Genomic DNA, 15294 nt, shown 5'->3' with positions numbered 1-15294 from the left:
AGGCCAGAGCGGGGAGGAGCAGACGTCACCAAACATGTATTAAATAAGGACACACACGTGTTTTCTCTATGGCTACAGCGCTAAGGCCTGGGGGGCATCACTAAGCAATGAGCAGCCGTCCCAGGAGGCACCCTGGCTTAGGTTCCTGAAATGACAAGTGGGCCTTCAAGGCAGGGAGACCCCCAAGGCAATCCTTGTTCTCGCGCCAGCTTCTTCTGTGCGAGCAGACTCGGGGTGGAAGGGGCCCGGGAGCAGACAATGCTGGCCAACACCGGCCACAGCGTGGCACGGAGTGCACACCACCGAACATGTGTTAACTAAGGTCAACTAAGCGCTTTCTCTATGGCTATACCGCTAAACTAGTACTAAGCGCTAAGCCATTAGCACTAAAGTCTCCATCGCCGCCACTCAGCGGACGATTTCCGGCCGAGCAGACTAGCCCCGCCCCTCCCGCCACTCCACCGTTTCCGGCGGCCCCTGCGGGCGCCTGCGCACCTGAGCCCTCCTCGGGCTGGTGGACCGTACCAATGGTTGCCAGGGCAGGGGTGAGCGCAGAGACCCCCGGAAGTAGGTCCTTGCGCCCCTGGCATCCCGGCCTGCCTCTCGCTGGCCGTTTGGTGCGTTCCTGGAGTTCCCGCCAAATGGGACTCGGTGGGTGGTGGGCGACCGGGCGCTGGGTCTGCGATGCTACGGGGCTGTGGGTCTTCCCTGAGGGCTGTGGAGCTGCCAGCTGCTACCGTGCGGGACCGCGCGGGCTTGATCAGCTTTGCCAGCGCTGTCTCGGCGGGCATCCGGCCCCGCCCCCAGCACCTGGTGTAAGGTAAGCCGGGTAGGGGCCGGTACTGCCCCCGCCCTACTGACGTGAGAGCCGAGGTTCTGGGGACAAGGGCAGCGTGGCGGGGCCTGCACCGTAGCCGCACGGCCCAGGTGGCCGCTTCCTCGGCTAGCCTTCTCTCCCCAGTTTCTCCGCGCCCCCCAAACCGCCAGGTGAGGCCAGAATCTTCCAAAACAGCCATTCTGACCAATTCTTCTGTGCCGAGACGTGCCATGAACTTTTGTTAACTCGTTTAATCCGTAACTCTTGCTTATGTCTACGGGAAAATAGGGACGCACCAGCGCTGGATCCCAGCTAGTGGATAGCAGGGTCACGGTTCGATCCCGCGGAGCCTACCTGGGAGGGCATGCATCGAATCCACTAGGAACCCCCACCTCCCAGAAAGGAGCGCAGGGCTCTGCTGGTGGGCTGTGTTAGCATAATTCCCTTTAGGATCATTTTTGCATGGCCTGAAGTCTGATGATGTTTGGTTATTTAAAAGGCCTGCCTTATGTTTTGTGTGCAGCCAAATTTGCATGTGGGACACGATCCAAAAGTATGTGTTGGTTTGCTGTGCTCTTTCTTTGAGACAGTCCTCTGTTCTCATCCTTTCCATCACGGCCTTTCAACCTCCTCATAGATGCTGGAGTGAGAAATGTAGGCCTTGAGGGCCCAGCACCTGCCTAGAAATCCTCTGGCGCCCAGTAGGAGGTGTGAGGAGGTGGGCCTGGCCAGAGTGAGAGCTGAGAAGGGGCTGGGCTGAGGTAGGCACAAGAGAAATGGAAGAGTTGCCCCTTTCTTCTGGGCACGCATGAGGAGAGGGATTGGCAAGAGCCGGTGGAAGCAAGCCTCTGACTTACTGAGCCAGTGTGTCTGTCATTGCTGAGGCACCTCCCGTCACAAGCTAGGGTTGCTGGGAGATCACTGGGCTGCTTCCCCTGGAGAATGAGTGTTCTCTCGCCAGCCATGAACTGCCTCCATGCTGTTGTACCCTAATCAAGCGCTTTCCTGCCACAATACTCCTACTTTGTCCCTCTAGCAGAAAAAAAAAAAAGAAAGAAAGAAAGAAAGAAAGGAAATTCTTTCCCTTCTCCACAGTTTTGTGCCCTGGATCCCTCTCCCCTGGGAAGCTCCTATCATTGATTTTGCTGCTTTCCTGTGGTCAGATTCATCTCTGCTCTCATTGCACATTGGCCAGGCCTCTCCCTCCCGTCCACACCTCCAGCATCTGGACACCTGCTTCTTCACATCTCTCTACTACCAAAGCTTCATTTTCTTCTGCAATGACCTTTGACCCCAAGGACCACTCCGTTCTGGGAAGGCTTTTCTCTTGGTTTCCTTAATATGACGTTCTTTGGGTTTTTCTGTGTCTCCTCATCCTCTGCCCTCCCCATAGTATTACTGTCAGCTCAGCAGATCCAAAACTGACTTAGAAAAGTTAACAGGATCCCTAGGGAGTCACTCTGATCCTGTCCTCCTCCAGCTCTCCAAACGCTCCCCACCCCCACGTCTGGCTTCCCCGAGGTGTGCTTGACTCTCCCATCTGGCTGCAGGGTGCCTTCCAGGCCACTGCCCATGCGATCTGCTCAGGGTACACCCAGAGGCTCCCTCCCAGTGTCACCTTGTGGCTGCCCTCCAGTGTGTGTGATATGCCTCACAAGTAGCTTCTTACATTTTGCTTCCTAGGGTGGCTCCTAAGGTCAGCCTGGCCGCCGTCCTCATGTGTTCGGTGGAGGAGAACAGGGTGGCATTACTGTTTTGCAAGTGATTGCGTGAGATCTAGATCTACCCAACGGGGTCTGTTGGGAGTTGGAGATCCGGAAACAATAGCCGAAGGTAAACCACCCCCTGCAAGAGGAAGTCCAAGCTCTTCAGTGTTACAGACCTGGTTTATCTGTAGGCGAGCCCAAGGCCCCCTGGAGATCCCTCCCTGCCCACAGTCCTATACCCCCCTTTGCTTGCTCTTTCCAAGTTGTCTCTTCTATCTGGCCCCAGGTGACAGCCAGCCTAGTACTGTGCCATAGTCCTGTCTGAGTGCACACACTGCTGGCTCGACGTAGACATCTCATGAGCTTTTGTTTTTGTTTTTGTTTTTTTTGACAGGCAGAGTGGACAGTGAGAGAGAGACAGAGAGAAAGGTCTTCTTTGCCGTTGGTTCACCCTCCAATGGCCGCTGCGCACCGCGCTGATCCGATGGCAGGAGCCAGGTACTTATCCTGGTCTCCCATGGGGTGCAGGGCCCAAGCACTTGGGCCATCCTCCACTGCACTCCCTGGCCACAGCAGAGAGCTGGCCTGGAAGAGGGGCAACCGGGACAGAATCCGGTGCCCCAACCGGGACTAGAACCTGGTGTGCCGGCGCTGCAAGGCGGAGGATTAGCCTAGTGAGCCACAGCGCCGGCAAGCTTTTGTTTTAACAATTGACTAGATCAAGAGCATCTGCAGAGTACAGAGTTGCCGATGGGATGAGGCTGGTTGGGAAATGGCAAGACTGGTGTCCTGGAGTGAGCTTGTGAGTCTTCAGAGAAAGGTTCTGGGGTGTGATCTGGGCTATAGTCCTGACAGATTTTTCCCTTTTCTGTGCCATTGTTGGTATGGGCCTGGTTTTAATGCCTTGTTCTGTGTCCTCATCAATAGTGATAAAAGCATGTGGTTTGCTTCTGCTGGCCTGGACCGTGACGCTGTGTTGCAGTCTCTTCAGCCATGAAATAAGAGCTGAGGTAAGTCCTCTCCAGCTCTGACATCTGGGAGTAGTTCTTCTGGGTTTTTGTGTGCCTTCATCTAGCCCTTCCACAAGCATCACCTCACAGGGGGCTTTCATTTGATTTCTGGGTAGCTGCCGAAGTTTTTCAGAGACTGGCTTAAAGCCGTTGTCCCCTACCCCTTCTGAGACTTCACAGCAGCAGGGCCTCCTGTCTGGGCACTCCTCCCAGGAGCCACGTCAGCTGGCTTGTCACCTGTTCAGAGGTAGCCCTGCCGTCTCTGGTGATCCTTCTTAATGGTGAACAGCACCCTGTCAAAATGTACAGGTTTTCCATCTCTCTCTCTCTCTTTAAGTTTATTTTCATTTACTTGAAAGAGTAAGAAAAAGAGATCTTCCATCTGCTGGTTCACTCCCCCAGTGTCCATAATAGTCAGGGCTTGGACAGGTTGAAGCCAGGAGCCCTGAGCTCCATCGTGGTCTCCCACATAAGTGGCAGGGGCTCAAGCACTTGGGCCATCATCCGGGGGCTTCCAGGATGCACTAGCAGGAAGTCGGATCAGAAGCAGAGGTGCTAGGACTAGAACGGGCACCTCGCTATGGGCTGTGTGCATCCCAAGTGGCAGTGTAATGTGTTGTGCCATAACATTTTCCTCTTCATCTTCCTACATAAGCTGTGTCATGTTCTGGTCTGCAGAGATGCAGGCTACTTACTGTCAAATATTGGTGGCAGGACTGTTAACTCCATGAACTCTCTTTGCCAGGGAAACACATCCTACGTGACTGGGCTTTTTCTTGACTATCGATGTCTATCTTTGCCTCCTTTTGCCCATTTGTCTTCTGATTACTTCAGGTCTTTATTCTCTTTGGAACCCTGAACTTGACCGAATCTTTAGGAAAATGGATGTGGAGGGAGGAACTGGGGATTGTGCTTGGGTTTGGGGCTTGCTCATCTGCGTGCACCAGTGTCCCATTTACCAAAATGGAGTTGGCCTTAGGAACAGCAAGCTTCAGAAGAGTTGTGAGCCAGAGAGACCTGGCAGTGGCCAACACGTCAGTGACCATCAAGTCACAGGAGATGAAAAAAGCAGCCTGGAGGTTGTGTTGAATGAGAAAAGGACTTAGGAAGGCAGCCTGAGGGACCCTTAAGGGACACACAGTAGAAGAGGGGACATAAAAAGGAGGCAGAGGTGTTAAGAAAACCAAGAAAATATGTACCCAGGAAAAGCAGCATTTCCAAGGGAGGAAAGCAGAAGGTGTCAGGCATCGCAGATAAGTGATGAGGTGGTCACTGGGGCCTTGGCCAGGGACTGGGAGGTGAGAAAGGGGAAGCAGTCTGTCCTAGAGTTTGTCAGTGACAGAGAAAGGAGTTTGAGAGGACACTGCAGGCCTGAGGTCTTTGGTATCTGCAGGCTGCTCCATCCCGTGCTGCCTTCAGGAGAATGACTTACCAAGGAGTTCAAAGCTGTGAGCAGGGACTGGTGTGGCGTAGTGGGTAAAGCCTCTGTAGCAACGCTGGCATCCGGTATAGCCACCAGTTTGAGGCCCAGCTGCTCCATTTCCAATCCAGCTCCCTGCTAATGCGCCTGGGAAAGCAGCAGAAGATAGCTCAAGTGCTTGGGCCCCTGCACCCACATGGGAGACCTGGAAGAAGCTCCTGGCTTCTGGCTTCGGATCAGTCCAGCTCCAGCTGTTGCAGCCATTTGGGGAGTGAACCGGTGGATGGAAGATCTCTGTCTCTCTGCCTCTGCCTCTCTCTCTCTTTGTAACTCTGCCTTTCAAATAAATAAATAAATAAATAAATCTTTTTAAAAAAGAAGCTGTGAGCAGGACCCATGCTTCACTGAGCAGCTGTCAAGCGACGTTGCACGTTTACTGTGCCGATGCAGCCAAGTGTGCAGGACTCAGATCGAAAGGCTCCATTCTCTCCTGGCCAGCACTTGCAGCAACTAGCACTGGTCTCTTCCTGGGAAGCTTTCATGACTCCTTGGCGAGGTCAGGCCCCTCCCGGAGTCTCACAGCGCCACGTGGCCCTGGTTGTACGTGTTGTACATGTGACTCTCGTTCACACGTTTCCTGCTAATCTGGAGGCCATGTGAACACAGCACATAGAAGAATAGCCAGGTGCCTCCTGCATTCTCAATAAACACTGAAAGAGAAAAATCAGTCGCTGGGGCAAAGTAGATGGATGCACAACCAATGAAGTGCAGAGGGCTGTGGGACCCGGTTTGGGGAGTGCTCCTTCCAGCTAGCGGAATGCAAGCCCTGCCTCAGCAAGGAGGTTTGTCTGGGGAGTTTTGTCCTGGGGCTGATTTCATATTGTGCTCCTCTTCTCTTTGCCATCTGGGCCTCTCCTTCCTCCTTGCATCATCTGGTGTTAAGTTGGGCAGCTGAGAGCCATTCTCTTCATCTTGCTTTGCAGCCTGGGCTCATCTCATTTCCCCAAGGTCCCAAGCATGTTGGAACCAGAAAAAGTAAAAAAGCCCCCCAAGAGACAGACGCCCTCAGGATCACTGGGACAGGAGCCCGATGTATGTGCCAGCTCCCCTGTGACCAGACCCAAGAGCCCAGCTGCCACCCTGGCTTGTTTTGGCCCCGAGTTCAACACCAAAGCTACCAACACCCCTCGTGGACTTGACAGTGCTGCCAGGGAGGGCCTGCCGGGGACTGAGGTCAAATCTGAGTTTGTTGAAGTAGAGGTGAAGGCTGCCAGTGGCCACAGAAAGAAGCTCAGACCCTGTGGTTCCCCAAAGGAGCATGAAAGTGACCTGTCCCTTCTAAGGAGCAGCCCCCACCCACTGCCCAGTGGCACATTAATGCCTTTACCTGACCTAGACCAAGTTCTGGAGAGACAGGTAGAAGGTACGTTTGACTTACCTGCCTGTAATAGAAAGAGAAAAGCCCATTCCCTGGGAGGGTCTGGTCTTCACCCAGCTGCCTCCCAGACAAAGTGCAGAGCCAGCCCTGGGCAGAGTAAGCCAAGGAGAGACCCTGGGGCACACGGCCTCAAACCTGTCCCTGGGCAGCAGGCCCCTGTGCAGCCTGAGAAGAAGAAGGCATCCAGACAGAAGGCACATGGCTGGAAAGAGGAAAGGCAGCCAGCAAGAAAGAGGTCGAGGTCCCTGCCGCCCAGCGTGGAGCAGACCCTTTCTGCCTCAGCTTGGGGCCAGACCCTCCCCGAGTCCCTTCAGGTGACAAGTCCTGAGAGGATGAATGTAAACCAGGAAGCAAACCAAGCTGCCATCCTCCCGGCCCATGTGCCCGGAGAGGTGCAGCACCTGAAGAAGCGGAAGAAAAAGCGTTTGCTTCCTGGCATGAAGGCGAAGGCAGAGACCCAGCTGAGCCTCCCAAAGCCCCCCTGTTTGAAAAAGCTGGTGAGGGCTATGAAAGCAGAGACCCAGGGCTTGGCTTCTGCCCAGCATTCCCTGGGCCTCCTGCAGGACACAGGTCCTCAGCCCGCACTGGACGTCAGAGAGTTCTTTACTGCCGACCACAAGGACGTCTGCCAGGTCATCTGCAACCTGTGTCACACCAGTGTCAGACAGAGAAAAGCGGAGGGGCCGTCCCAAACCACGGGCCTTGTCCGTCACTTGACCAATAAACACGGGCTGCGGTGGGAGAGGAGGCTGTCGGCAGTGAGCCAGCGGGGCGGGGGCAAGGCTGGAGGGGCGGTGGAGGCGCAGCAGATGGGCCTGCCAGCAGGTGCTCCCAGCTCTACGTCCGGGGGGTGCCCAGTGCCAAGATGCCACCCAGCTGCTGTACCCTTGGGAGGCAGCAACAGGGAGCTGGGCCTGGGCAGTCCTGAGCTGCCTTTCCTAGCCCTACCACCCTCACCTGCTCCCCCTGCAGCGGCTTGGGATGGCCAGAGTGGCACATACGCCCCCAATCAGCCCCGCGCCCAGGCCTGGAACCACAGCATCACGGAACTGCTCTGCAGCCTGGCCCTGCCGCTCTCCTTTGTTGCCTCCCAGCCCTTCAGGAGGTTCATGGCCCAGGTGGACCCCTGCTACCACCTGCCCTCCCCAGCCTTCTTCTCCAACAAGGCCTTGCCCCTGCTCCACGAGGCGGTGGGCGAGCAGGTGCTTCAGGAGATGCAGTGGGCCGAGGGGGGCCGGGTTCACCTCACTGCCTCCATGTTGGCCCAGGACTCGGTCGTGAACTATGTGGCCGTCACCGCACACTGGAGAGCCACACGGCTGGACCCTGCTGTGGCTTCAGGGAACCTTAGGAAGCAAGCAGTCCTCTGGGTCCGGGGCCTGCCCCTAGAGAGGGCAGTAGAGGACAAGCAGCCGGAGCTGCTGGAGCAGATCAGCCTCTGGCTGGGCCGCGGCTCCCTAAGAGCAGGGTTCCTGGTGTCGGGTGGCTGTCCTGGCCTGGAGCTGGCGGTGAAGGCTGAGGGTTATACCCACATCCCTTGTTTCGCCCACTGCCTTGACTCCCTGGTGAGCAACTTTCTGTATCACCATCACAGCATCCAGATCATCCTGGGCACAGCCAGGGCCATCTGCAGCCATTTCCAAGGTTCAGCGGAGGCCCGGCGGCTGCTCGGTCAGCTTCAGCTCCAGTGTGGCCTCCCAGCTCAGCAGCCCTTTGAGGCCCTCTCAGACCACTGGGCCTCAGCCTACTGCTTGATGGCGTGGCTGGTGGAGCAGCAGCAGCCGCTGCAGCAGTATGAGGAGAAGCACCAGCTCGGCAAGGATGGTACCGCCCTGTCAGCCATGTTCTGGAGCCTGACGGACAGTCTCGTCCAGCTCCTGCAGCCCTTCCAGATGGTGGTCCAGGAGGCAAGCCGGGCAGAGGCTTCGCTAAGCCAGGTGCTACCCCAGCTGCGCTACCTGCACATCTTCCTGGATCAAGTTCACGGGCACTTCAAGGGACAGAGCGATGGGCAGCTCGGTGCGGCCATCAGATTGGCCAAGAGCCTGGCCCTGCAGCTCTCCACAGACTCTCAGCTCAACGAGCTGTTCCACCGTGAGGAGTTTGTGCTGGCGACCCTACTGGACCCCCGCTTCAAGGGGAAGATCGAGGCCATCCTGCCCGTGGGGGCAGACATCGACCACTGGAGACAAGTGCTTGTGTACAAAGTGAAGGAGATCATGGTGTCTGAATACTCTTTGCCGGCCTCTCGCTCCCTGCAGAGCCCCAGGAGTACACGGGGGAACACCACTGGCATGGTCAAGAGCCTTCGGGCTGAGGGGAGGAGCCAGAAGGAGCCTCTGCAGAGAAGCAGCAGTCCTGGCTCTTTCCTCCCGGGCCAGAGGGAAAAGAGCCTGCTGGAACAGCTGGAGAGTGTGGGGCTGCTGGCGTCTGAGAGGAGCGGGGCTTCACTGTCCACTGAGAACCACCAGGCTAGCATCGTTGTCAGGAAGTACCTGCGGGAAAACGAGACAGTTGGCGCCCAGGAGGACCCCCTGGCTTACTGGGAGAGGAAGCGTGGGGCCTGGCCAGCTCTAGCCAGACTGGCCACCATCTACCTGTCTTGTCCTGCCACGAGAGCCTTCTCCGAAAGGATCTTTGCCTCCCTGAACAGCCCCACGATGAAAGAACAAACATCTCTCAAAGTAGAGACCATCGAGCATCTCCTCTTCTTGAAGACCAACCTGGAGAACTTCCCCACCTACACGCCCCCTCCCCTTGTCTTCTCCAGTGGTGACCTGGCCAGGGTGGAACAGAGCGTGTAGTCTGCATGCTGTGCTGGGTGGGCAGGTGGCATCCTTCCCTCGAGTCCCTGCAGTCTCAGGAGCTTAGCAGAGCACCTGGCAGACCCGTAGAGACCCTTCAGTAGACAAAAGGAGAGCTTAGAGTTTCACATCCTAGGACCCCACATGTCGACGGCCAGAATCTTTCCTGTTTGGTAAGAAAGGGAACAGTTTCTCGATTCTTGACAGGTTGCCAGGTTTTGTGTTTTTTTTTTTTGTTTTGTTTTGTTTTTTTTTTTTTTTGTTTTCTGGGTGCTGTCATTTCCACATGCCCACTGATTGACTATTTATATGTAGCATTATGTGCAGAGGCTGGCTGTGTTCATATGTGATTATGACTCGTACTGTAGGTTTTATAAACTGAATATTCTACTACAATAGTGGGCATTAAAGACTGCTTACAGCTTGTCCATGTGGATAAATGGATGCATGCTGTGAAGCAGTTTGCTTTCTCAAAAAGTGACCGGGGACAAGGGGAGACCTGTGCTGGTGGGTGGGACAGGCGCTCAGTCCCTAGAGCCCCCTGAAGCTCTTCCTGAAGCTTTCACTGTAGATATAAAGAAAACTCAAGGTAGAGTAGCCATTTCAAGAGGAAATTGCACACATGTGAACAACCCAGTCTTTTTGGAGACTCGCAAAGTGGCCAGAAAACCCATGATGGATGGATGGAACTGACCAGCTAGCCAGGAGAGCTAGCTGTACTGACAGTTTGCAGACTACTGGAAACCTTGGGATTTCTTTGCTCCTGCAGTGAAATCCATCTGAGAAAGCATCCCAGGTTAGCCAGCCTCTAGCTGGCAGAGTATGCATTCCACTTGCCGGCCTCTTGCTCCTCCTACTCTTTGGCTGCTTTTAAAGAGCAGATCCTTCATTTGGAAGCCAGGGTGGATGTGCATAGGCCTCTGATCTGAATTTGGAGCATTTGAGCCCTAATAAAAGATTGCCCAGAGTTTCTTCTTTCTTTCTTTCTTTCTTTCTTTCTTTCTTTCTTTCTTTCTTTCTTTCTTTCTTTCTTTCTTTCTTTCTTTTTTTCTTTTTTTTTCTTTTTTTTCTTTTTTTTCTTTTTTTTGACAGGCAGAGTTAGACAGTGAGAGAGACAGAGAGAAAGGTCTTCCTTTTCTGTTTGTTCACCCCCCAAATGGCTGCTGGCCGGCATGCTGCACTGATCCGAAGCCAGGAGCCAAGTGCTTCCTCCTGGTCTCCCATGCGGGTGCAGGGCCCAAGCACTTGGGCCATCCTCCACTGCATTCCCGGGCCACAGCAGAGAGCTGGACTGGAAGAGGAGCAACCGGGACTAGAACCCCGGGGTGCCAGCGCCGCAGGTAGAGGATTAGCTAAGTGAGCTCTGGCGCCGGCCTGCCCAGAGTTTCTTCGGGTGTGGGACCTGAGGGATTAGGGTCTGAGAATGAGTGGAATTGATGGGAGAAGGAAAAGTGAGGGACCAGGGATGTGTGGGGCAGGCCCATCACACACCCACAGGACTTGGGTCAAGGTAGCTTGAGGGTGCTGGGTCACTGGGTGAGGTGACTGCTGAAATGAGTCAGAAGTAGGGTGTGTGTTTAAGGCCATGGGGGTGATGACAAACCACATCCTCACTGCACTGGCAGTCCTGGAAGCCTGTCCCTTGGCCTCTCCTAGATGGGCTGCCAGCTGGGGGTTTCAGTGGGACTGATTGTGATATTTGGAAATGTAAGACAGCAGGAAAAACGAACTCCTTTCCCTCAGAGATCCTGCCAGCACTTTGATGTATTTCCTTTTTTTCTCACTGAGACTATAACCTGTGTACAATGTAGTACATGGTATTTTCGTTCTAACATTGTAATGGCATCTTGTAAACAAATAAAGCTTTGTGAACATCATGTTTAGTGGCCAGAGCAGCGTGATTTGAATTCAAATCTTACCTTCAAATTGCTCAGATCACCTCTGCCTACAGCAACATGAGAGTGGGGTGGGTAGGGGGTGTCCAGCAGCACACGCACCTGAAGTGCTTTACGGGCAGCACGCTGCCAGACCACCTGCCCACGAGCTCCCCTCGGTAGAGGCTGCGGGCCTTTGCTGTCCGGCAGTGCTGTACTGGCTCTGGTGTTCTTGCAGAGGATGCGGCCTGGGATGGTGCAGCAGCCAGGGTGGGCAAGGATGTCAGGACGATGAGGAGTAGTAAAAAGGACAAGGACAGCAAGGTTTGAGGGTCCCAGGCTGGGGGCTCGGGCTCTAGAGCCTCGAATCTCACCTGGGGGCAGCTTTATCCCCCCGGGACCACAGACAGTGCCTTGGGGGGAGACATTTTGGGTTGTCCCAGCTGGGGGTGGGGGGTGGTTCTATTGGTGTTCAGTGGGCAGAGGCCAGGGGCTCTCCAAATACCTGACAGTGCACAGGATGGTGCGTGCCTACAGCAAAGTCTGCTGCTGCTTCGGCTGATAGCAATGCCAGGGTTGAGAAACTCTTCTGGAATGTTTGGGGAGCAGGGGGGAGGGGGTGGAGGAGTGGTCCCAAGTTCACCAAAGGAAGCTGAAGCTGCTGTGGCTGAACCATTTCTTTCCCTAGACTTTGTTCTGTGCTATCCCTGGCTGACTTCACAGGCAGCAGCTTTCTGGCCTTGTTTCCACGTAGGTAAACTGGGTAGTTGGCTCATCTTCGCTTGTTGAGTTGCTTCCTTCTTCCATTCCACCAGGTTCATTTTATGGACTCACTTCTTGGGCCAAGAGGACTGTCCACTTTGTTTCTATCATCAGGACCAAGATGGCGTCCATCCCGTGGAGGGGAGGCTGGAGTTCTAACGTGTGTGGCACCGTGTTGTGCTGAGCTCACTGTCTGCTATCAGCTTTGCCCTTAGAGGTTCGCAGTGGGTGGGTCCAGGCAGTCCTCAGGGCTACCCAGGCTTGTATTGAGTGCAGAAGTGAGGTATAACCTGTGGCTGCTTGAACGTAGCAGAGATCATTGGCTTCTGTGAGAATCTAAGTTTTGTTGCCACCACACAGCTGTCGTCATTCATCCAGCCACCAAAACCCAGGCAACCTGCATGGTGGTGAGGGCGGGACAGGGGGTGGCACTGTGCAGACCTGTGAGCTGGGGACACAGGTGTCACCCAGGCAGCTCTCAGGGGCAAGGAAGGACTCATCCGTGTCCCCGTCAGATCTGTGGGCCTCACCGTTTCCTCTTCTATAAGCCGTGCTCCTGGCAACTTGAGCATGGTGTGCGTCTATGGCTACTGCCCCTCGGTCTGCCCACACCTCTGATCCTCATCATCTGCCTGCCAGGGCATTCACCCCTTAGCCCTCCGTGGGCCCCCTGGACCTGCCCATCCAGTGGCTGTGTCTTGGGCTTCATCTTCTCTTGAGTCCCATGGGGCATTTTGCCAGTGTTTCTCTCCTTCTCAGAAGCATCACATCTCCTGTTCATCAGTGTCTTTCCCAGACTCCTTCACTCCACCTCAGGAGTGGTGTTCAGTCCTGGACCTCTACCTCTTGCCGCACATGGGGCTCCTTACCACTGTCTCTCCTGAGATGGTGTGGGCGGCAAAGAAGCCTGCGGGTGCTCGAAGAGATATGTGTCCGCATGTTCTTGCCTGCAGCTGCCACCTCTGTGCAGATGGTACCTGGATGTCTTCAGCCTGGAGCTGCAGCTGCTGCCGAAGCCCAGGGCCACATGGCCACTCAGGCTCTGTGCTGTGAAGCCAGACGTTTTCCTGTCCCCGCCCATCCTGTGTTCCACATGTCTGAGAAGAAATGCCCCTGCCTTTCACCCACCTGGATCCCTCCCTACTAGCCTTAATCTCTTCTCCCCCTCCCCACCAACCTCCATTGCTCCATGCCCTCATTGGAGTCTGTGTCTCCTGTTTTTATGACATTAGCAGAGTTCTGGTATCTCAGTTTCTCTTGAGCCTGGGCCTGGCCAGAGTCTGCAGAGCTGGGGAGGTCTGCTCTTGTTTTCCTCTCTGCTTCAGCCTTGACCGCCTGTGGGCAGTGTCGCCACCGTCCCTTTCAAGGCCTCCTCCCTCCAGTACCGCGGTTGCATACCAGCACCTGGCTCATGCCTTCCCACTCCACTGCTCCTCCCCCACCTTTCTGCAGCCAACTTGGGTGCCCCCTGCCCCTCCCTCCAACACAGCTTCCTTAACTATTCCACCTCCCCCTGCTTGCCCTTTTGGGCAATGATGTCATATTTGCAGCTGGCACAGTGCTTTCTGGTACATAATCAGTGCTGTTCTGTTGACCTCTGACCTGCCTGAGCGATAGAGCCAGTCTGGGCAGACGGTGGTGGGGTGGGGGTGGGGGTGGAGGGACCCCATCCTGCCTGGCTTGCCTGGCTTCCTCCCTTGACCTCAGTTTCCCCTTCTAGTACTAAAGGCTGATCCCTACAGCTTAGGCCCTATAGCTGCAGCTGGATGCAGGTACAACATGACCTACGTAATCAGGAAGCCATTTTCAATTTGTTGCTAATGTTAGGAAAAAATTGAGGTAACATTTTTGAGTGAATAAAAAGGGTGGGTCATACTTCCTGCTGTCACCTGCTACACAGGGCACAAGTACTGCTCAGGGGAGGACTGCCTGACTGTTTAATTATGTCTCCCTAGGATCCTGCTGGCCCTCAAGCGGGGTCGGATACAGCCCTCCCAGCACTGACCCAGGGAGAGTTGAAGGTGCCTTTTTTTGGGACAGCATCCAGCTGACCCCCAGTTGCACCCTGGTCCCTGTGACGGCACTGCCAGGGCCCAGGTCATCTGAAGTGACTTCCGCGTCATGGAGCCTCCAGGTGAGAAGCTGGGAGAGGCTGACGGGCTGCACATCACGCCCCAGCTGCTGAAGTTGCACACAGGCGAGTTTGCCCTGGAGTCCATCCTGCTGCTGAAGCTGCGAGGCTTGGGGCTGGTGGACTTGGGCTGCCTAGGAGAGTGCCTGGGCCTCGAGTGGCTGGACTTGTCGGGCAATGCGCTCACCCAGCTGGGCCCACTGGCCTCCCTGCGCCAGCTGACCGTGCTCAATGTTTCCAACAACCGGCTGACAGGGCTGGAGCCGCTGGCAGCCTGCGAGAGCTTGCAGAGTCTCAATGTAGCAGGCAACCTGCTGGCCACTCCTGGCCAGCTGCAGTGTCTGGCTGGGCTGCGAGGCCTGGAGCACCTGCGGCTCCGGGACCCCTTGGCCCGGCTCAGCAACCCACTGTGCACCAACCCTTCCTACTGGGCTGTGGTCCGAGAACTGCTGCCTGGCCTCAAAGTCATCGACGGTGAGCGTGTCACGGGGCGCGGCAGTGAGCTCTACCAGCTGTGCCGAGACCTGGACAGCTCCTTGCTGCCCAGCTCTAGCCCAGGTCCCAGAGCCCCGGAAGCCCAGCCCTGGGTGGAGCCAGGATATTGGGATGCCTGGCCCACCCGGAGCAGCTCCATCCTGGAGGAGGCATGCCGGCAGTTCCAGGACACGCTGCAGGAGTGCCATGACCTGGACCGCCAGGCCAGTGACTGCCTGGCCCAGGCCGAGCAGGCCCTCAGCCCTGCAGGCACCACCTCTTCCTTTGTCTTCTGAATGCTCCCCATGGCTCCAGACGGCCTGCTAGGCAGCCTCACTGTCCAGATCTGCCGTCCCTGCCTCTGCACTTCCCCTGTTGCTGGTCACTGGTCCTGTACTGAAGGCAGCTCCTCTCCCACGCCCTCTCTCTCCCTCCACATCCTGCAGGGAGGCACCTCCAGAGTGGCCCTTAGCAGCCATAAGGGCTCTCTGCAGGCAGCCAGCACAAGCATCTTAAGGCAGGTGGGCGAGGGTCTGCAGCTGCTCCAGACAGAGACTTCATGGAAGGACTTAATACCAGTGACTAAACATGGACAAGTCTCCCACTGCTAGCAGAGAACATGCTTGGCGTTTACCCACCTTCCACATCTGCCTGTCTGGATGTCTGGGCTGTGGCCCCATCCTGTGTTTCTCTGTTGTCACCTACTTGTCTCTACTAAACAGCCGTTTCTGTGTGCATCACTGCCTGTCATTCCACTTGGGCCAGCTTGGTCTTTGGGCTCCTCAGTCTCTACTCTCCCTGCATAAGAGGATCTTCTCACCCAGCTTCTGCCCAGGCCCAGATCCTGCTTTCTGGTGT

General features: G+C 55.7%; 1 protein-coding gene across 7 annotated transcripts; it reads left to right on the top strand.

Annotated features, from left to right (window-relative positions):
* Positions 1 to 434: 434 nt before the first annotated feature.
* Positions 435 to 15173, top strand: LRRC61 (leucine rich repeat containing 61). Of its 7 annotated transcripts, none has more exons than XR_016237024.1 (4): positions 435 to 820; positions 2501 to 2650; positions 3451 to 3533; positions 11885 to 12186. XR_016237024.1 is itself a non-coding variant. In XM_051836982.3 (4 exons), exon 4 carries the CDS (start codon positions 13953 to 13955, stop codon positions 14730 to 14732), a length of 780 nt encoding a protein of 259 aa, XP_051692942.1. In that variant the 5' UTR covers positions 435 to 820; positions 2501 to 2650; positions 3451 to 3533; positions 13787 to 13952; the 3' UTR covers positions 14733 to 15173. The 7 variants fall into 7 exon arrangements, 3 of the variants coding, with proteins under 3 accessions (XP_051692942.1, XP_089193041.1, XP_069933435.1); XR_007915984.3 differs by lacking the exon at positions 11885 to 12186 and adding an exon at positions 5085 to 5330; XR_016237023.1 differs by lacking the exon at positions 11885 to 12186 and adding an exon at positions 4927 to 5330.
* The last annotated feature ends 121 nt before the right edge of the window (positions 15174 to 15294 follow it).

The sequence above is a fragment of the Oryctolagus cuniculus genome, chromosome 7 (genome assembly GCF_051225735.1).
Source record: "Oryctolagus cuniculus isolate XC-2025 breed Fujian yellow rabbit chromosome 7, ASM5122573v1, whole genome shotgun sequence".
Lineage (NCBI taxonomy): Eukaryota > Metazoa > Chordata > Mammalia > Lagomorpha > Leporidae > Oryctolagus > Oryctolagus cuniculus.
Note: the sequence above shows the minus strand (reverse complement) of the source record. Positions and strands in the feature narration are given on the sequence as shown.

Excerpts from the sequence above, each read along its gene's own strand:
- LRRC61 (XM_089336915.1), top strand. The coding sequence starts at position 8,146 with ATGGCGTGGCTGGTGGAGCAGCAGCAGCCGCTGCAGCAGTATGAGGAG.